Source organism: Rattus rattus, chromosome 15 (genome assembly GCF_011064425.1).
Source record: "Rattus rattus isolate New Zealand chromosome 15, Rrattus_CSIRO_v1, whole genome shotgun sequence".
Lineage (NCBI taxonomy): Eukaryota > Metazoa > Chordata > Mammalia > Rodentia > Muridae > Rattus > Rattus rattus.
In genome coordinates this window covers 20,228,722-20,251,574 of record NC_046168.1, presented here as the reverse complement: position 1 = coordinate 20,251,574, position 22,853 = coordinate 20,228,722, and the positions used below count along the sequence as shown (strand labels likewise).

Here is a 22,853-nt window from a genome sequence, read left to right as displayed (position 1 = left end):
GAATGGAGCTTGGGTAATCGGTCATAGCAGCAAGTGTCTTTGCCTACTGCTCCATCTAATCGACCTAGACCTGAAGTTGAACTTAACCAGGGATCACTGTGACGACTGTCATATTTTATAACACATTTTCACCTGTTAAAAACAAAACCAAAATGAAGTCATAGAAGAATGCTTACAATATGAGGTGAATATCTTTGTAACTGGAGGAGAAAAGTTGAGGGAATTTGAACAGGAAGGAGAATGAGAGTAAATTCTAGTATGTCTCTGTTTTCTCTCAAAAATAAGCATACAGCCTAAAGTAAGCAAGGCCTGAAAGAAGGAAGTTTTGAATCTCTGAGCTGGAAGGCTAAGAAAGAGGTCAGATTGTGGCCTGAGCTGAGGTCTGCCAGGAGGAGCCTTCATTGGTTTCTGACACACTCACATGACTAGGGATGAGCTCTTATGACCACCTCACACCCCATCTCTTTGAGGCCTATAAAACTTCTTGAAGCCATTTGTGTGCCATGCCTCCTTGTCCCTTTGAATATTGAATGAAAATTTGCATTTGAGAATTGCCATGAGGAAAAGTCAATGCAGTGTGCATACACACGTGCGTGCACAAGGACGTGAGAACTTCCTGTTGTGGTTACTTTTCTCACTGCCGTGACAGTGAGAAATGGGAAGGACATGTACCTGACAGAAACAAACTAAGGCAGGCAAGGATGGTTTCAGCTCCCAATTTCAGGAGGTTGCAGCCTGCTGTGATAATGAAGTCAGGGACAGGTGGCTCTGGCCACAAAAGTGAATCATTCCTCACCCACTTCAGCCAGACAAGCCCCACCTCCTAAAGGCCTTCAAAATCACATCACATAAATCTGTGGGGAACATTTCAGCTTCAAGAATGGTTGTAGTTAGCTTTTGTACAAACTGACAAACATAGGTTAAGAATATGCAGTGTGAGGACTGGAGTGTGACTCAGTTTTTAAAGTGTTTGATTCACATGCGTAAAGCCCTGGGCTTGACCCTCTGTCCCATAGATACAAGCCCGGGTGACACACTCCTGTGATTCCAGAATTTTAGAGACAGAAGGATCAGAAGAGATTCAATCTCTCGGCTACTTATGCAGAAAGTCAGATGTCAGCCTGAGATACATGCAATCTGTCTCAAAACAAACACAAACCAAACAATGCACAGCACCAAAGGACCCTTCTTAGTGGTCCAAATCCAGCAGACAAAGTGATCAAGATGATTACCTTGCCATGATTCTTCCACTCTGAAGATCGTGGTCTCCTTGGAAAATCCACATGGATTGTAGGTTGCACAGAAGATTGGGAAATTAACATCTGGAGAGGGGAAAGTTGGATTTTGAGGGGGAAACAATGTACAATGCATCCCTGATGTTATGGAAGTTGATTGGGTGATTTATCAACAGAACTCTGTCTGCGCCTATCACCATACATGGGTGGTCAATACAACCTCAGAGGCCAGACACCACCCCTTTAAGCATGAAGGGCAGGGCTAAGCCTTGAAAGGGCATGCTTATAGGTGGGTACTCATGTGCATATACATGCTACGTGCATTGACAAGTTATATATAATCTCAATCTAACTGCAATTTTCTGTTTTCCTAATTTAAAAAAAAATCACGATGCAATGAATGTCCTGCTTATGGATAAAATCTCTCTAAAATAATATACATGTAATTAAATAAATCATTCCTGAATTGCCTGAGTTTGAAACAATCGGATTCTTGCAACATAGTTGGCCCGTTAAGACATACTAGTCTGTCTTCATGCCAAAGGACTGAGGAAGACAGACATCAGGAAGTGCTTCGCATGCTCCCACGTGAGTGTATTTACCTGGAGATGTTATGAGATAGGGTCTGGCTCTCTGAGTATCGAGTGGGGATTTAGGTGTGACTTACAGCAGGAACATCACCAGGGAGCTATTTTACAGCCTGGTAGGTGAGCCCAGTGTGCAGCCAGAGTTGAGATCCGCTATGTCAAAATGGTGGAAACTGTGGTAGTCTATAATCGTTGGCTTCTACGTCTCCAGCTACAAGCCCTTTGAGAATCTTAAAGCATCCGTAGTTCTGTGGTCATGAGAGTTGTCTGGAGAGCTTCAGCAAACATTCCCCCGCTCTGTTACATCCTAGACTGGAAGTTCCACAGCGATACGCAAGTGCTTTAGAAAAAGGATAAGAAACGTGGCGATGGCGATAAGGTCCTAGCCTCTGCGTAGCCCATGAAAGGCTGGTCTGGAGCCACACCATGACATGCACTAAACCCTGAGGCTGATTTTTATAGTCTTCTCATTACTATACCTTCTCCCTCTGATGTTTATGACATTAAGTATCTCTATCTGGGAGTAATGGGCTTACACACGTTATAAATTATAAGGTTATTTAAACGGTTCCTTACTGATGCTGCTATGATAGTTCAATACCTCACCTGAAGCAGCAAATCCAGGGCCTCTCAGAAACACAGCATCCCTAGCCCATCCCAGAGTGGCTTTAGATCAGAGGATGTATGGCTATTGTAACACTGGTAGCTCTTCCTTCCTTTCTCCCTCCCTCCCTCCCTCCCTCCCCCCCTCCTTCCTTCCTTCCCTCCTTCCTTCCTCCCTTCCTCCCTTCCCTCCCTCCCTCCTCCTTTTTAGTATGTCATTAGTAGTTTACCACAGATACTCAAGTTTATGTAAGCCCAATTGTGGACTTAGACTCCATCTCCTACTTAAAAGATGAGTGATATCAGCAAACAGATTATAAACATCTCCATAGCAACAAATTCTACTATTTCCTTCCTTCCCTCCTGGAAGTTTCTACCTGTAGTCCTTGGATGTGTAGAAAGTAGTGAAGCTGTGTCCTTTATGTTCGCTTATTTTTTTAAAGACAAACTCTTGGGTATTAGTCACTCAGCAGTAAAATCAATACTCACACCCTTAGGAATATATGAAGGAGGAGTGCCTTGAGAATGTTTCTGTTCATTCCGAATATGGTTAATGTCGGGAGGTTTGTTACTCCGAATGCAGCCGTAACAAGTACAGCCATATAAAATGTATGCAGTTGCATAGATGAGGAAACCCAACTTCCTCTCCCTTTCGCCAAGTAGCAGGTGCTCTCCAGAGCCCTTAATGGCTACCAGACAGTTCATAAAATGTGCACAGTGCCATCTAGTGGTCGATTGCCAAGATTGCACCTCCTAAATCATTTCCTGGAACTGAGATCATGCCAGTAGAGTAGTACCCATGGGTACACTACAACTGCTGGGGCTGAAAGAGACTTCCTGCTGACTTCCCACTGAATCCCAACTTAAAAATTTTCAGTGTGCCTACTTAAATGGGAAAGAGAATGATAGGACTTTTTTTCAATAATTAACATGAGGCTGAAGAGACGGCTCAGTGGTTCACAGCCCAGGCTGTTCCTCCAGAGGATCCAGGTTCAATGCCCGGCACACACATGAATGCTCACAACTGACTATATTTCCAGTCCCAGAGGATCCATGCCCTCTTATGGCCTCTGTGGATGCCAGGCACACATATGATACACAGACATACATGTAACCAAAACACCCATAAACCAGAAATAAACCAGAAAACTGCAGAAGCATTGTGATATGGCAAAAACTAAGAAGACATGTGTAATCACGCTGCCAGAGACACACAAACACACTAAAATGGACTGGATTAGGCCTGGCAGAGTGGCATGAGCCTTCAATCCTGGCAGTCCTTCAAATGGGTTGGCATTTGAGTTTGGGTCCAACCTGGTCTACACAGTGAGCGCCAGGCCAGTGACAGGTATTTCCACACACCATCATGCCCTGTGTTATTTACTTGGTCTCCACCAATAACCTTTAGCTATTCTAGCTTCTTGACTCTCTGTCCCCATTTCTTTCTTCCCTGGGATTGGAAATGATATTTTTAAACTCGACCTAATCGTGTAGCTCTACTCACAGTCCGTGTCTTGGCACGAAAATCCTGCTCATAGCTATGATGCATCCCCGTTTCAACCTTGTCCTCCTGGCTCCACAGCTCTGTCACGATCTCATTCTGTGCCTGGCACGCTGGGTCTGACCATAGGCTACTCATGTGACTGAGTGACACTTGTGTCCTCACCAGATTATTGGTTCCATGAAGCAGGAATCGCATTGTTTTTGCTGTGCAACTTTGAGCTTTACAGTGCCTTATTAATAATTTTAAACCTGGTTTTATGTAAATGGTATGAAATAAAAGCAAACAACTCTTTTAACAAGAATAAGGCATAAAATAACATGGAAATTATCTACCCTCGCAATTGGCTAGACCCAATGCTTGGCTTGTCAATGCACCAGGCCTTAGGTATAAGGAAACATGCATACTAAACACATTTCTTTTAAATGACTTCAATATGACATCTAGATCTTTTATTTGCCCATAACTATAAGTTATTGTTTTCTTGGACAAGTGTTGTTCAGGGATTGACTGTCTTAATCTACGTTATAATCAAGTGAAGCTATTAAAACACTATGAGTATGACCATACTGAAGTAGTGGGGGTTGACGCCATCACAGTGATTCTTCACAGCTGTGCCATATTGTCTCTTGGGTTCACACATGCCCTTCGAAACCCCTGACTCTTGTTGAGTTACACTGGCATTTTCTTACTTAGTCACCACATGTGATTATAATCCTACGATATGATGGAGCTGTGATGGGTGATAGAGGGGTGAACCGTCATCACAGCACACACAGACTTCCTGTGGTCCATCCACTACAGAAACAGACAGCCAAGTTCGAAGGAGGCACAAAACTTGGAGATGGAGAAGCCAGAAAGACATCCTTGGAGACATGGTCCTGATGCTGAGGTGTGATGAGATATGGACGAGAAATAAGCAGAGGACAAATTTAAACAAAGGCCTTTGCAAGCCATGTTTAGATTTCAAATTAATAGAGAATTATGAAAGAAATTTACACGGCAGACAATTGACATGTTATATTACAGTTTGAAAAGGAAGTCGGCCCAATCTAATTCCCATTCTCATAACAGCTTGCAGTTACACCCTGAGGAACAAACTCACAGAGTACATACATAATGACAGGGACCGTGATACAGTCAGGAATAAAAATGAACATAGCTTTCATTGATAAGTGACACTTTTCCGGGAGTGCCTTGTAATGTTAATTAAGACAGATAAAAGCAGGGCTGGAGAGATGACTCGGAAGTTAGAAGCTCTTGCAGATCTTTTAGAAGGTCAGGGTTGGGTTTCCAAATCCCACATGGCAGCTCACAACTATCTAGACCTTAGGTGTTTGGGAATACAACGCTCGCTTCTGGCCATCATGAGAATTACATGCGTTAGGTAGACACATAGACATAGACAAAAACACACGTAAGTATGAAATAAAAGCAAATAACTCTTTTAACAAGAATAGGGTATAAAATAATGTGGAAAGGACACTGGCTATGAGCCCCCACCTACTACACTACTCATAAAACTTAACATTGACCTCTGGCCAGGCCAGCCTTTTTACTTATAAATATTTAACAAAAAATTGGAAGCACATAACAATCCTGCACGCCATTCCTCATAACTTTGTTTCAGCCACAATCTGGATCAACTCAAATGCCCACCAACAAACTAATATTTCCACATAGGATATTACTCAGCAGTAAAAAGGAGTGAGTTATCAATGTATGACCATTAACATAGTTTGCTAAGTAGAAGATGAACAAATAGAATTCTAGTTATTTATAATTCAATAAAGTCGTAATAGGAAGCTAGAAAATCAGAGTTCCTGGTTGCATAGAAATGAGTTACAGGGTGCACAAGAACGCTGTCAGTGTTGATTGCCACTGGGGCATCAGAGTAATGCTTCAGGGCAAACAGAAAGGGACTTCCTGAGTATTTCAGGAGAAAGTAGCCTTGATTATAATTTTTGGCCAGGTTGTTCAGTAATCTGTGACCTGGTTCCTCAGTGGTATGGCCTTGTCCTTCTGGGCTTTCTTGCTTCCTGCCTCTTATCAACCTCCATATATACATATATATTTATATACATGTGTATACCTATATATGTATGCAAATGAATTCACTTTAAATACTCAAAATGGATTCTGACCTCCTTGGAGCATTTAGAACTTAGGTTCTATCTTCCTTTCATTTCAAACAGTCACTGCTTTCTGGCAATGTAACCAGTCACGTGACTTCCCCACACAGGCTGCATCCCGAAACCATTTCTTTCTGAAGTGGCTTCTGTGAGGGATTTTGCCACATCAACGGGAAGGCAACCCATAAAGTTGGTATTCGATAAGTCATTAGCTAAGTCTGGTCTTGAAGTCCCGGAGACAGACTTCTCTGCTCATGTCCATCCCCACGGCAACTGGGCACACGTGCAGAGCATAAATGACCCGGGTAGTGAACAGGAGCACTGCCCTTCCCTGTGCTCTGGGCTCATGTGTTCCCTCTGCTTCTATCGTAGTGCACCTGGTGGACATTTGGAACGTCATCGAAGCGCTGCGGGAAAACGCTTTGAACAACCTGGACCCAAACATAGAGCTCAACGTGGCCCGCCTGGAAGCCGTGCTCTCCACTATGTTTTACCAGCTCAACAAGAGGATGCCAAGCACTCATCAAATCCACGTGGAGCAGTCCATCAGCCTCCTGCTGAACTTCCTGCTCGCAGCCTTTGACCCGTGAGCCCCCTGTGACTGTCCATTACTCTCTCTGTGACTGGGTTCTGTTTTCTTTTATACTTTTCTTAATTTTCTTGAACAATTTCTTGGACTTATTTTTTTTTTCTTTATCAGATGTTATGTTCATAAAAGAAACTTTAAAGGCTACTGAGACAACTAGGAGTCCACTAATACCCAGGTGGGGGCGGACAGTTGTGTCTTATGAGAAAAGCTTGATTTACCGTATCATCCCATGCTAACGCATGGATGGATGGATGCTCCATGATGCGTTCTCATGCTCACACACAGAGTAATTTGATAAAGCATGGAGAAGGAGAATGGGTTTTAGCGGACTCTTTGCAGTTTAACCCGATTGTGGTTTCTGGGGTGTCATAAGAGCACCCTAGCTGACAGAAAAGCAATCGAAGAGTTTCTTGGCTAGCCTAGAAAATTAATGATGACTGGCCTCACATGGACTGGTCAGCCGTGTGCCGCAGCGAAACAGTATGCCCCTGTCAGGTACCACAGCTGAAATGCAGCCTCATTATCCCATAATTCCCCACTCAGAATCAGAGAACCTTGGAGCTGGCTGACATCTTAAAGAGTGTTCACACAAATCTCATTTCACAGATGAAGGGCCTGAGGCACAAAGAGGTTGTCGCTTATCCACTCCTTTATGGCATGTCAGCAGAGGAACGGGGACTTGGGTGTTCTGCTAAGGCTTTTTCTGTGGTGTACATGACAGCCACATAACCGGTGAAAATTCCAGGCATTACATGAGCAGCCTGCGATGTCAAAGGCTGTTACCTCAGCCCCTGGTGTGGACATGACATCTCCAATCTGGGCTTTATGGTGTTTTGAATATTAAAGGGGGAATTGCAATGCTGACCTTTACACGATCATATTTTAATTCCGAAGACTTTGCTTATTCCCCTCGTCTGAGTTAAAAAAAAAAGAAACATGTACCACAGCAAGGGAGCTGCTGCAGCCATGCTCATGGCATTGCCCTACCCACTGAAGTCACCAGCTGTCACTTTGCTGTCCACTTTGTCATGGAATTGTCCCTGCTCAGTTTGACCAGTATATATTATTGTCTCTGTGGTGAGAAGACTGTGAGAAATTTGCAAGTTGAAAACAAATGCTTTTAGACTCAGCTGCCCAAATAGATAAGTTTCTTGCCTTATGCACATTTTAGGACCAAACTATGTGCTCAGGTCGGACCACTGTAGAAATTGGGACGAGACAGTGAGGGGGACTGTGGTTTCACATGGCAGGTGATAGAACAGAACTGAGTCGAGGAATTTCTGTAACAGAGTCCCCACCCGGGCCCCTTAACAAGAACACAACAGTGTCCAGACTTGTCACTAAGGGCTGAGTGGCTAGCATCCTATTACTAAGCCAGATACCTTACGTAAGTAACTTGTAGCACCTTGTACCTTGTAGCCTGTGGGAAAGCAGTGTATCAAAAGATCTGTTCACCCAGGATGCCCTCATGGAGCAGGGAGAGGGCACCAGAGTCCTGTCCTCCCTTTTGACAGCTTACACTCAGTAACGTAAATTCCTTCCACTCATTGTAGTTTTAAAGATTCCATCATCTCCTAAAAGAGCCATAAGTTGGCAACCAACCTTTAGTATATGACTTAGGGGAGGGACTTAGGTTCTAAATCACAACCCAATGTAATTGATAGAAAATATTAAAACAAACATGGGATGGGAGACATATCTTAGTGGTTAAGAGAACTTGCTGCTTTTCCAGAGGACCCAGGTTCAGTTCCCAGCAAGGACCTGGTGGCTCACCACCATCTCTAAGTCTAGTTCTAAGGGATCCAACACACTCCGTGGGTACCAGGCCTGCACATGGTGCACACACATAAATGCAGAGTGAAAACAGCATTTCCTCCTAAGTTCTCAATTATTTCTGGAAGTGCATAGGGGCAGAGTTAAAGCATAGTTTGTACCCAATTCTTTAAATATAGAAACAGGACAGATTAGTAATAATGAAGGGATTGTCTTAGGAAACACATGGCATTCAACTGACAGGGTCAGAAGCTCCCTGTTGGTTCTTTTAAAGAGCAAAACCATAAGTGTTCCCTAAATAGCTGCTGATAGTGCTGCAGAATCATTTCAAGGCCAGTTGAGTTCTATGTAATATATATATGGAACACACACAAACACACATATATGTATACGTATACATATACATATACTATACATACACACACAAACACACACATATATATATGTATACATATACATACACACATATATGTATACATATACTATACATATACATACACACACATACACACACAAACACACACATATATATGTGTATACATATACATACACACACAAACACAGACATATATATATATGTATACACACACACACACACACACACACACACACTATGGTAAGAAGTAGAAATGAATCACAGAAAAATAGAGAAAATACCACCCCCAGCTCTTCCGATAGATTAGAAGCCCCTGTATATTTGACTAGTCCTCACTGAAGGAGACTTATAAACACAGAACTGAAACTCTACTCTGGAAGGATCCCCCCTTTCTCTCACCTGGCATAGAATAGCTAAGTAGGAAGTCTTACTGGTGCCAGGTATTTCCTCTGACAGTTTTTGAAATTTCAATGTGAAATGCCAGAAAGTTCTGCTCGCTACAAATGTAATGTTAAAGAATAAAATAAATGTTCATTTCTACTTCTTATAATAGTAAAATTATGCTTACCCAAATGAGCTCCAGTGTGAAGACATGATGTCACTTCCTACCACCCACTACGGAGCCCATGTTTAAAGCAATTCATTCTATTTTGACAGATCAGAATGAGCTCGATACTAGTAAAGCCCAGGATGTGCTGTTGGTGTTACCCACTCTCTGACATCTCTCAGGGGTTGTCTCCCATTTTGAATGAACATATTTTTAAATTGGAAACTCCATGAAAAAGCATGAGGTGCATAAAGACCCTGCACTCTAAGGAGGTCACAGTTTTAAAATTAGGAAAGACAGTAGACAGAGTGCAACCCATGTAGAATAAGAATCTGTTTTCAGAGAAAAGTGTTCATTGCTTTTGGCAGGGCCTTAAAATTTATCAGACTCAGTCATTTGGATCCCGGAATTATCACTAAAGCCCACTTTACTTGAATATATCCTAGGAAAACACATTTATCTTCCTATACCATAGCTCCCCAAGAAGAGCATTTCCCCCACAGCTCAAAATATCTGGATCTCAGTTTTCATACAGTGTGCTCCCCACAGACAGGAAACAGCTCTACAGCCACAAGACACCTCTGTCAGGGTCTTCCTCATGAAAGTCACTGCCACCAACGAAGGGAACCTTGAATGTCAGGACTCACTGGCCTATGTCACACTCAACACTGTCGTAGGGGAGGTGAGTCCTCGAGTTTAGAGAAACTGTTCTTCTGGGCTTTCCATCTCAAAATGGCTGTTTGCCTGGGAACACCCAACTTGTAAACAGATCTGCTCCATGGCCATGGCCTCACTTTCCTCGAGTCTCTGGAGAAATAGATCGATGGTCCTGGACAGAATGGGGAAAGAAGTGGCAAGAGATGGAGACAGAAGCGGTGAGGGGAGACGATGGAGTCAGAGCGCGATCCCTTCTTTCTATAAACCCTCAGGAGGTGGCCTGCCACCTGCCCTCTGCTACCAGGAGCCCTCCACTGTCACATCCTCCTTCAGAACTCACCAGCCAGTGCTAACCAGCCATCACAGTCACCTTTTGTCCATATCCCAATCGAGGAAATCCCTCTGAAGAGCTTGGAGGAGCTTCACTTCTGATATTGTGTTTTTACATTAGGGTAGAGTAAAGCAGAAAGAGAAGTAACATGGCAGAAAGACGTAAGATGAAGATCATTCTTAGGTGTCTACAATGCAGAGTCCCTGACTCTAGTGCTCTGGGGAGCCCTTGGTTAGGGGGTCCCTGGCTCTGGTGCTCTGGAGAAACCGTTGTGAGGGGGTCACCAGCTCTGGCGCTCTGGGAGCCCTTTGCCTTTCACAGTCAAGTTGACCATCATTTCCAGTCCTTCTACTCATTGAACAACATTCTCCTCCTCTCAGAGAGCATGCTCGACTGTTCATTTGGCCATCTCCCACAAGATACTGCAGAGTGGGACTGTACCTCATTCTTCTCCTCATAAACAGCTCCCGAGACATGAGGATTAGTCAAGCAAAATCCAATCATAATCCAAAATTAATCATAATCTTATTATCTTTCAGTCCAGTCACATCTTTCCCTTTAAGATGCTTTCTCACAAAGTTGGTTATATGATGACAATGGCCACTGTTTTGGGGTTTTTTTGTTTGTTTGTTTTTGTTTTTTTAGTTTGATTTTTTTGGTTTGGTTTGGTTTTTTAGCCAATACCATTCCCATACATACCTGGTTCACTCAAAGTCCTATTACAGCAGTGACCAGTATTATAGAGAGTGGCCTTTCAAGCTGCATTTCTAATACAGATCCTCCAATGATAACACGGGTTACATGTGGGCTGCTTTTCTCATTTCTATGACAAAGTACCCGATAATGACCTAAGGGAAGGACAGGCTTCCTTTGAGTCACAATTTTAGAGGCACCATCCATCATGGCAGATGGGTTTGCACTGTCAGGAACTGCAGGAGTTTGCAACACAGATGGATAGACATAGTGGCCAGGAAGCAGGGTGAGCTCCAGAAGCAAGGTTGACCATAATCTATAAGGCCTGGCTTCTCTTCCTCCTACTCGGCACCACCTTTTATCTGCAGCCTCCCCAAGCAGCACCAGCAGCTGGCAATCACATATTCAAACACAGGAACCTGTGGGAGCATTTCACAAGCAGACATAAGGGGTGCTAACTGTTCAGTAGTTGTGAGAAGCAGCTGGCATTTGTGTGGGTCAATAACAGTGCTGATTTGGCTCTGTTATCAGAAGGTTCCGGGGGAGGAGGTGATGCTGGGGAGACTCACGAAGAATAAACAGCTTCAGATGGTACAGCATTGCAATGGATGGCATGAACAACTAAATAATTACATACATGCATACATACACACATACATACATACATATACACACTTACATACATACATACACACACTTACACACATACATATATACACACACATACATACACTCACATACATACACTCACATACATATACATACACACATACATACATACACACATACATACATACACACATACATACATACATACACACACACACACACACATACATACATATACATACACACATACATACACACACATACATACACACACATACACACACACACATACATACATACATACATACATACATACATACTATCATTTTCTTTTAGGACTTTCTATTTCCTGTTTACAGTATGAGAATTAACATGCCTTTCCTCCTCTCAGACTTAGTCTGTATGTTTCAGAATATTAAGATAATGTTCACACGTATGACCTTCCTGGTTATACTGGCAGAAGTAAGCTAAACTATTGTACATTATAGCACGAGAGTCTGTGTTGTGACCACAATGTAGGCTATCATATGTAGCGTGAAATATAAAAAAGAAACATCCCACACTAATACCAGCTCGCACCAAGAGACTGCCTCAGACAGGCTGAGACCATATTCTCTCCTTTGAACCAGGGCTCTCTCCTCCTGTCTCACTAAACTCCCATAGCTGCCTGTTGCCATGCACACCCCCATGCTTCCAAATTCCCATGGCTGGCTGGGATGCACCCTTGCACACCATGCTCTTCCACAGTACCTTTCTTGGGAACTCAGTTGAATCGCCACGTGAAGGCAAACACCACACAATCTTAGTTTAGAATCAACAGGTAACACAATCGCTGGGCGCAGAATCTAGCATCTTTTTTATTGGATATTTTATTTACATTTAAAATGTTATCTCCTTTCCCAGTTTCCCCTCCAGAAAACCCCATCTCATCTTCCCTCCCCCTGCTTCTATAAGGGTGTTGCTCCAGCCACCCACCCACCTACTCACTCCCTCCTGCCTCCCTGCCCTGACATTCCCTTACACTGGGGCCTTCACAGGACCAAGGGCCTCTCCTCCCACTGATGAACTACAAGGCCATCCCCTGCTACATATGTGGCTGGAGCCATGGGTCCCTCCATGTGTACTCTTCGGTTGGTGGTTTAGTCTCTGGAAGCTCTGGGGGGTCTGGTTTGGTTGATATTGTTGTTCTTCCTATGAGTTGCAAACCCCTTCAGCCCCTTCAGTCTTTTCTCTAACTCCTCCATTGTGGACCCTGTTCTCAGTCCAGTGGTTGGCTGCAAGCATCCACCTCTGTATTTGTCAGGCTCTAGCAGAGCCTCTCAGGAGACAGCTATATCAGGCTCCTGTCAGCAAGCACTTCTTGGCATCCACAATAGTGTCTGAGTTTAGTGTCTGTATATGGGAGGGATCCCCAGGTGGGGCAGTCTCTGGATGGCCTTTAGGAAGACCAAAGTGTGGATGCTTCAGTCCTTTTTAGAAGGGGGAGCAAAACACTCAAGGGACAAATACAGAGACAAAGTGTGGAGCCAAGACTGAGGAAAGAATCTTAATTTTACAAACTATTCTGTTAGAAATCCTCAGGTCTCAGAACAACAGCCTCCAGCTTCCTACATTGTGCCCGCCTCCTTGCTCCTCTGCATCCAAAACCAGCACCATTCCTTCCTCCTCCCTTCTCTTCCTCTGTCCAAGCCGGAAGTCTCACACACTCGCCCAGTGATTGGTCCCTTGTAATGTTTATTAGGGGAAGATCCTACCACAGTCTTACATAGAAGACACCGAATCCTGGCAGGCTATGCTCTGTGTCACATGCCACGCCTTACAGGGTTTACTAAATAGCTGTGCTCATACTGAGCACCAGGTGCTTTAGAAAAAAGACCAGGGCACCGTCAATTGCTAGGCTCTAAAATTATCCCAGAATTCTGCCAAAAATTCTCTGCCTTTTGAATTAAAAAACAATATTCCAATACCTAATGCAAGTTTATTACAAAGTACACAGCCATTTCCCTGTGTCCCTGCACAACATACTGTTCAGTCTTAAGACTGCAGGGACAGACAGAAAGGGAAGCCCAGAGGAGCGGCTATACCCAGATGTCCCTTGTTTCCTCTGCTACTCCTGTGATGATACCTAGGAGCTGAGGACACCCTAAGTTCACAGCCGCCATTGTCCACTCTTCCCTGGCAATTGCCATGTTGTTTTTGTCACGGAAAATCTTTTGTTTTAACTGGAATAAAGTCATTTCCCAAATATTTATAGTAGCAAACAAATGGAATGTTCTTAATATCGCTCATCTTTTGTCATATATACCCTTGGAATGGACAGGAGACGGAATTCCAGGGAGTAAAGGGGGTCACAATCATTGGCTCCACCCCAGCTGGAAAACTCCTTGCAAACTCACCTTGCCCAGGATCAGGAGAAGTATTTCCCTGGTGTCCCACAACCTTTGCAGGAAGCTCAGAGAGATACCAGGGCCAGTCAGAAGGCTTGTGTTCATTCATAGACTGCTTCCAATACCCTCAAAGAAAACAAAGCAAGTATAGATGCCATCACTTCCAACTTAAGGCAGCAAGGGACATAAATTTTCACTTAAACATTTCTGACACTGTAAGTCAGAAGGTTTCTTTTTTTATTTATGGGTTCACTAAGAGCATTCTATGAGATGTGTGCGTAATGAGCTGTGGGCAGATAAATAATGAGAGGACATGAAATGAGGTTCCAGATACAAATCTGTGCACAAGACAAGCCCTTCCTGTTTGAGAACTCCGAAATGAGGAATAAGGTTTTCTGCCTTTTCGAGAAAGCATTCGTCAGAGCCAGAGTCAGAGCTCACATATGGAGGTGAAATATGGCACTCGATTCCATAGCTTCAAAAAGGAACCTCCCTCGGCAAGGTGGAGAAAGTGAGCTCTGTACTGAGGTCAGGTTGGTAGCACAAGTCAGTCAGGATCTGTTCTTCTCAACAGTTTCCTTGCCATAACCTTTCCTCTAAAAATAACGTCCTAGCTGAAGCCAGTCAGTTTTTAGTAAGGTAGATCCTGGGAAACCCTGCTCATTTTGATTACAATGAAGTCCATTTTAACATAATTAATGGTTTTTAATATAGATTCCACAGTTATCCATATAGTTTTCAGACAAAGAGTATGAACGTGCTCTCCTCTTCTCATTGTCTAGAAAAGCTGGCTTGCCTCCCGGGAGTGGCAACAAAGTATCAAGGAAAACAAAGGCTTTAGGAAAACAGGAATTTACAAGCAACTTCCGGTTGTACCTTTCATAATTTTGCTCGGATTTATCTGATTCTCAGAAATATCTTGTTGGGTACTAAGAGAACAATTTGATAGGCTTTTGAGATCAAGCTCTAACAGAAAAGAACAGTTGGCAAGAGGCAGCAGTCTGGTATAACTGACATAAAACCAGACTCTTTTCCATTGAGCCTGAAGACAGCGGCAAGAAATGGGAACAAGCGTGCGTCGAGAACTGGCCTCTGTACATTGAAAAGGAAACCTTACGACAAGTACAATTGTGCTACTTTATTTTAAAAATAAATGTTTAATAAGAAATGACACCCTAAATTGTAATAACTCTTTGGGGCGTTCTCTGAACTTTTACACTAGTGAGGAATCAGCTGCACTTAGACTTCACATTTCCGGTGAAAAGCTGATGTGGTTATGTATCTAACTGCTGTCCCTGCAGTCAGGCTCCAGTGTATCCGCCAGGATAGATGTGACACTCTCAGGCACAGCCAGCTCTGCTCTCTGCTGATTATTCTTTTTGTCATTCTTAAGAGTAGCAATCCTCATAGCCATGAATATTGACATTTTTTTATTCTAGAGATATTAGAATGAACAATTCCAGATGGTCATAGCTTCAGTGAAACACTGTTCTACAAATGTGTTTTGTGAATGACATGTTCGTTATACTCCATAACTTAATGAATTGGCAGCCTCTCTGTTAGTTCTGGAAGTACAAAGAGAACTCCTACTTTTATCAATGTCAAGGCCATGTGTTCGTGTGTGTGTGTGATGAGAGAATGTGTATGTATGTGTGTATATGTGTATGTCCGCATGCATGTGTGACAGTGAGTGTAAGGATGTGTTTGTGAGTGTGAATGTGTGTGTGTATGTGAGTGTATGCGTATGTGCATGTGAATGAGTGTGAATGTATGTGAGTGCATATGAGGATGTGTGAGTGTATGTGAGTATGTGTATGTGAGTGTGTGTGAGTATGTGTGAGTATAAGTATGTGTGTGTGAGTTTATGAGTGTGTGAGTGTATGAGTGTGTTAGTGCATGAGTGTATGAGTGTGTGAGTATGCATATATGTGTGTGAGTGTATGTGTGTGTATGAATATGTATGTCTGTGAGAGTGAGTATGTGTAAGTATATGTGTGAGTGTGTGTGAGTGTGAAAGTGAGTGTGTGTCAGTGTGTGTACGTCAGACGTTGCCATAAGAGCCTTCTTATTTCACTCTCCACCTTATTTTTTTTATTTACTGGCTTTTAAAATTTTTATTTCATGTGATATATTTTGATTATATTATTTCCCCTCCCCCAACTCCTCCCAGATCCTCCCTACTTCCAGAAGCTCCCTATGTCTACATCCCTATTCACCCAACTTCACGTTCTTTCTGCTTCTCAAAAAAAAAATCAAAACAAAAAAGGCAAAAATGCCAAAGCAAAACAAAAGCACACAAAACAAAAACCATGGGCTCTGTTTGGTGTTGACCAACTACTCCTGATCATAGGGTCTGCCTCAGAGTTGTGCTGCTAAGTGAACTCCATTGAAAGACATCATTTTCCCTCTCCCAGCAGGTATCAGTTGCAGTAGCTTCCTTAGGAATAGAACTTCATGCTTACTGCCCCTTTTCTGTGCTGGGATGATTTTGTCTGGTTTGAACATGTGCAGGTCTTGTACACGCTGTGCTATCAGTCTTTATGAGTTCATATGTGCATTAGTCCTGTTGTGTCTTAATAACACCATTTCCTTGCCATCAGCTACCACCTCTGGCTTACAGTCTTTCTGTGCCCACTTTCACACAGAGCCCTGAAGCATCAGGGTAGGGGTTTGATGAAGATATTTAATTTAGAATGAGTGCTCCAAACTCTCCTACTCTATGCATATTGTTCAGTTGTGGGTCTCTGTGTTAATTACCACCTACTAGAAGAGGATTACATATATAGGTAGGTAGGTAGGTAGGTAGGTAGGTAGGTAGGTACGTAAGTAGGTAGAATAGATGAATGGATGGATGGATAGATAGATAGAATGATAGATAGATAGATAGATAGATAGATAGATAGATAGATAGATAGATAGATAGATAGATAGATAGATACATAGATACATAGATACATAGATACATAGATACATAGATACATAGATACATAGATACATAGATATATACATAGATACATACATAGATACATACATACGTGATAGATAGATAGATAGATAGATACATAGACACATAGATACATAGATAGATACATAGATAGATAGATAGATACATAGATAGATACATACATACATGATAGATAGATAGATACATAGATAGATACATACATACATGATAGATAGATACATAGAAACATAGATAGATGCATACATACATGATAGATAGATAGATACATAGATACATAGATAGATACATAGATAGATACATACATACATGATAGATAGATATATAGATACATAGATACATAGATAGATACATACATGATAGATAGATAGATACATAGATAGATAGATACATAGATACACAGATACATAGATAGATACATACATACATACATGATAGATACATACATACATACATACATACATACATACATACATACATACATACATAGATTGATAGATTATATATAGCTGTGGCTCTCTAACATGATAATAGTACTAAGCTTCCCCCTAGGGCTCACAAGCTATCCTAGTCTCTGGTGCCTGGCCACTTTAGCAGTGTGAGATACGGGTTTCATCTTGCAGTGTGGGTCTTTAACCCAATCAAAAGCTGGTTGGTTACTCCCATAACATTTGTGCCACTATTGTACCAGTGTACCTTGCAGGCAGGGGCTGTTGTAGGTGCCAGGGTCCCAGTCAGGGGCTGATGTAGGTCCCAGGGTTCCAAGCAGGGGCTGTTGTAGGTCACAGGGTTCCTGCTTGAATGACAGATGAATACTTATCTTCTCCCATGGCAAGCACAGTAAACGCACTTCTAGCACCGTAAACGCTAGTCAGTAAAGGTGGCACTTCTAGCTGAGCACAAGCTCAAAGGCACATATAAGTGGTATCGTCAGCTAATATGTATCTGGAAGCTTCTTTAGTAGTAAGTTTCCCTTGGATTTTCTAAGAGCATGTAGTGTTAATTGTCCTCCCCATGTTCCCTCCTTTTCCCTACCCTCTCACTTCTTCTCCATTTAACCCTGCTATTCCAGTCTCTCCTTTGTGTCTCTATAACAGTGTATTCTTTGTTCCCTTTCTTACGAGATACCCTCCTCCCCGGTCTCTTACAATTTCCCTGACCTCTGTGGTTATTCAGATTATAGCACACATATCAAAAGCTTAAAAGCTAACATCTATACATAAGACAGAATCACGTAATATTTGTCTTTGAGGGTCTGGTATGCCTCACTCAGGGCGATTGTTTCTAACTCCATCTATTTACCTGCAAGTTTCATAATTTCATTTTTAACAATTGAATAATAATATTCCATTGCATAAATGTAGTATATTTTCAGTATTCATTCTTCAGTTAGTGAACATCTAGAATGTTTACAATTTCTGGCTATTCTGAACATACATTGATGCACATGGATAAACAAATATTTCTGTAATGACATAGAGTCCTTTGGGCATATGCCCAAGAATGGTACGGCTGAATTTTGTAGTACATATAATTTCAGCTTTTTGAGAAACTTCCCCAGGATTTCCATACCAGTTTTCTACTAGCAAGAAGTAAGTGTTTCTAACATCCTTGCTGGTATCTGCAGCCATTTTTTTATTGACCATGGCCATTTTAAAGGGTATGAGATGAAATCCCACAGCAACTTTAATTTTCATTTCTCTGGCGGTTAAGGATATTAAACATTTTTTTTATTCTTTTGTTTCGGAGCTGGGGACGGAACCCAGGGCCTTGTGCTTGCTAGGAAAGTGCTCTACCACTGAGCTAAATCCCCAACTCCGATATTAAACATTTTAAGTGTCAGCCACTTGTGTTTCATCTGTGAGAACTGGGAACTCTGCTTGGTACTGTAACCCATTTCAAATTGAATTGCTTTCTTGGTGTTTCAGGGAGAGGGTTGGATGTTTGGGACTGGAAAAGACTGTTTCCATTCTATAGGCTTCTACTTGGCTTAAATGATGGTGTTCTTTGCTATACAGAAGCTTTTTAACTTTGAGCATTCCTATTTATTAATTGTTGGTCTTGGTGCCTCTGCTTTTGGCTTCCTGGTCAAAAAGTCTTTCTTGTGCCAATGAGATCGAGTGAATTCCCTACTATCTTTCCTGTTTCCTGGTTTAGCGTTTAGATCCTTTATCTATTTGGAGTTGAGCTTTTGGTGAAAGGTAATATACATCCCTATAGTTTCCTTCTTCTACATGTTTGACGCTTCCCAGTTTGACTGACACTATTTGTTGAAGATGCTGTGTTTCCTCCCATGTATGTTTTAAGGCTTCTTTTTAAAATTCAAATGTCTGTACCTGTGTAGTGATGCTCAGGTCTTCAATTCTATTCCATTGATCAGTGTATCTGTTTTTATGCTATACCATACTGATTTTATTTCTATAACTCTGTATTACAGTGTAGAATCAGGGGTGGTGACACTTTTAGCCATTCTTTTATTTCTCAGGATTGCTTTTGCTCTCTGGGTTTTTTGAGTTTCCATATGAAGTTGAAGGTTATTCCTCAATGGTGAAGAATTTTGTTGGAATTTTGATGGGGATTTTATTGAATCTGTAGATTGCTTTTGTTGGGTTGGTCATTTTCCACACTATGAATCCTCCCGATCCATGAGAATGGGAGATCTTTCCATCTCCTGGAGTCTTCTTCTTATACTTTAGTCTATCACACCCTTGATTAGAGTTATCCCAAGATATTTTTGAAGCTATTGTGAAAGGTACTGTTTCCATGATTTCTCTCTCAGCATGTTTGCCATTTGCATATGAGAAGGCCACTGATTTTTGTGTATTCATTTTATGTACCACTACTTTGCTGAAAGTATTTATTAGCTATTGAAGTTTCCTGCTAGACTCTTTAGGGTCTTAAATATAAAACCATGTCATACGCAAATGAGGATATTGTTCTTCTTTCTTTCCTATTTGTATCCTCTTGGTCCTTGCCAGATTTCCTGTTGCTCTAGCTAAGACTTCAAGTAGTGTATTAAATAGGAATGGGGCAGGTGGACACCCCTACCTTGTTTCAGATCTTAGTAAAGATATTTTCAGTTTCTCTCTGTTTAAGTTGATGTTGTCTGTGGCCTTGCTCTGTACTGCCTCTGTATGTATCTTTTCCGGACATTGATCACAAAGGGCTGTTGGGTTTTGTCAAAGGCCCTTTCTGCATCTAATAAGATGAGATGTTTTTTATCTTCTCGTTTGTGTACATGGTGGATCCCATCTATCAATTTATGTACATTGAATCATCCCTGCATCTCTGGATGAATCCTACTGGATCATGGTGGATGATCTTCTTGATGCGTTTTTAAATTGTGCTTTCAAGTATTTTATTGAGAAATCCTGCATGTGTTTCTAAGAACTATTGATCTGTTTTTTTCAGACAAGTTCTCTCAGTAGATCCTAGAGCTCTTTAGTTTCGCTAGACAGGCTAATGGTCTGTCTGGCTCTGCCTCCTTGGCAGTGCTATTACAAATATATGCCACCCTACCCAGCTTTGAGGTAGGTGTTGGGGAACGAAACTTAGGTCCTCATACATTGATGGCATGTACTTCACTGAGCCATCATCCAGCCCCGGCTCCTGTCTTTCAACCTCTTAAAATACTAGCTGTCTTTTTAGAGCAAACATATCACACTCAAATAATTGATGTGTATTCCGAAAATGATAGCCATTGAAAAGAATGTGTCCTTAAAGGTTGTCTTTCGGGGACCTGCTCTTTTCTGCAGGGAAATGAAGACGGAGTGGATCTGGGAGGGGGACTGGGGGGAGTGGAGGAAGAGCAAACTGTGGTTGGGATGTATTGTATGAGAGAAGAATCTATTTTCAACAATAAAATAAAATAAGATATCAAATTAATAAATAAAAGTTGAACTTGAAAAAAATCCACATAGTTAACCTAACGAAATTTAAAAATTCTCTAAGGAAATAAAATATGAAGCTTCTGAAGTCTGTTTGAATAAATTATAAGAGACTAGATCATGCATAAAATTATTTCATGAAACCCAGAGAAAAAAGCAGAATTTGTTATAGGAACCCATTGCTATCAAGGTCATATTTCCTGGCTACCAGACTATATTTTGAGCAAGTGACATGTACAGCAAATAAGCTAGGAGTTTCTGATGTCTCTTGCAAAACAAAGCCTCACACAGACAGTTTATCAACAATGTGTGGTGAATCGTATTCACAACCTTTTCTAAGGTGTGTCTGCATAATGCATGCAGCCGTGTATCCTACAATGTCTGCAGAGCAGAAAATGTCAACATTATTTATTAGAAGCACCCTAAATAACATCATTTTTTTTTCTGTTATCCTTAAACAGGGAAGGCCATGGTAAAATCTCAGTATTTGCGGTCAAGATGGCTTTGGCTACATTGTGTGGAGGGAAGATCATGGACAAGTTAAGATGTAAGTTACCCCCTGTCCCCACTCTGCTCCTCCCTGCTGTGCCCCTGACATCCTCTCTTATCCTTGTCATGTCCCCTGTCTATCTCTGCCTTCACTCCCTCTGTGAGAACTACTCCAAACGCAGTCTTCTTTGGACTTTAAATTTTATAATAAAACTATTTCCACATTATATAAATATTAATAAAATGGACATTCCCTCTACTTTTGAATCACCACTATTTCTAACTTCCTGAGTACGTCCAACTGGAATCTTTCTGATCTCAAAGTATTCAGTTTTCTCTGATTCAATGATGTCAATGTTGGTATTTCACCTAGTCATTTACCTTAGAGTTTGGCATGGAGTGCTGTGTTAGAAAGGGCATGACCAGGGCTCTGATCATCCATGTTGTCAGCCCAGGAATGCCATTAATGTTAAGTTACACTGTGGACATGATTTTATTTCTTTAATCCCTAATTTCCTTCTGTAACTCAACTTTGGGGTTTTAGTAAACCTGGAGGGTGCCTCCCAGCTCTGCTAGCCATGGAGTATCCACCTCCCTTTCTTCTTGTTAGATTCTGAAGAGTCAAAAAGGAAAGAGTAAAAGAAGGAAAAACCTTTACTCCTTTGGATTCTAACTTGACATACTGCAGGAACATTTTCTCCCTGAATAGCCAAATTAAGGAAAGGATGTCAAAACTGAGGAGGCATCAACTTCCTTCACTTCCATAATTTTCTTTCATGGAATAGCCAATGCACCGGAAGTCAGAGAAGCCCACTCAGATCCTGGGCCCCATTAGTTTCTCTTTGGTTGGCCTAGGAGATAAAGAAATTAAAAACTCTCCCCCTCAATTTTTCCTGGGAAATACTAAACCAGTAGTTCTGGGAGCCAGTGGCTTTTTCTTTGTTCTTTAAATGGCTTCAGAATTATCTAGGGGGCATTTTCTTCAAGATAAGGCCAAATGAAGAAAGTTTAACAAAAAGAACTGAACCAGAGGTTAAAAATCCAGTGGAACCTGACTGTTACCATCATGTTTGTCACAGTTGGCTGTTTATGCTGAGGACATTAGAGAAACAGTTCAAGAATTAATATCTTCAAAAGCATCTTCTAACAATTATTCAATATCGTACTCACACATAAATGAATGAAAGAACCCTGTACTGGAGTAAGCTTGAGCCAAACTGATTAAAGGCATTTTTCTAAATGTCAGGACCCTCTGACGCTTTCATGAGGCCAGCAAGTCCTTGTCATGGAAGACCCAGACTCTTCTGCTCAGCTCTCCTGGGATTCAGATGTTGTCATCCTTTGGGGACAGCCATCTTGGCAAACACCTGTCACTCTTTGGCCTGGCCGGTCTCATTTCCCAGCCTAAGCCACTCGCTAAAACTGTTACTGGTACAAGAAAAATATGGCAGACATATCATTCATCTTCACATCATGGGCCAGGAAGAGCCATTCT

At 41.8% G+C, this 22,853-nt stretch overlaps 1 protein-coding gene across 2 annotated transcripts in view; it reads left to right on the top strand.

Moving 5' to 3' along the window:
* Positions 1-22,853, top strand: part of Dtna (dystrobrevin alpha) — a 358,388-nt gene that overhangs the window by 261,964 nt on the left and 73,571 nt on the right. The window contains exons 5-6 of one of the 2 annotated variants that reach the window (XM_032886201.1): positions 6,431-6,644; positions 21,331-21,416. In XM_032886201.1, coding sequence (XP_032742092.1) covers positions 6,431-6,644; positions 21,331-21,416 — 300 coding nt within the window. Of the gene's footprint in view, positions 1-6,430; positions 6,645-21,078; positions 21,417-22,853 lie in introns of those variants that run through there. The other variant, XM_032886199.1, reaches the window with a different exon arrangement.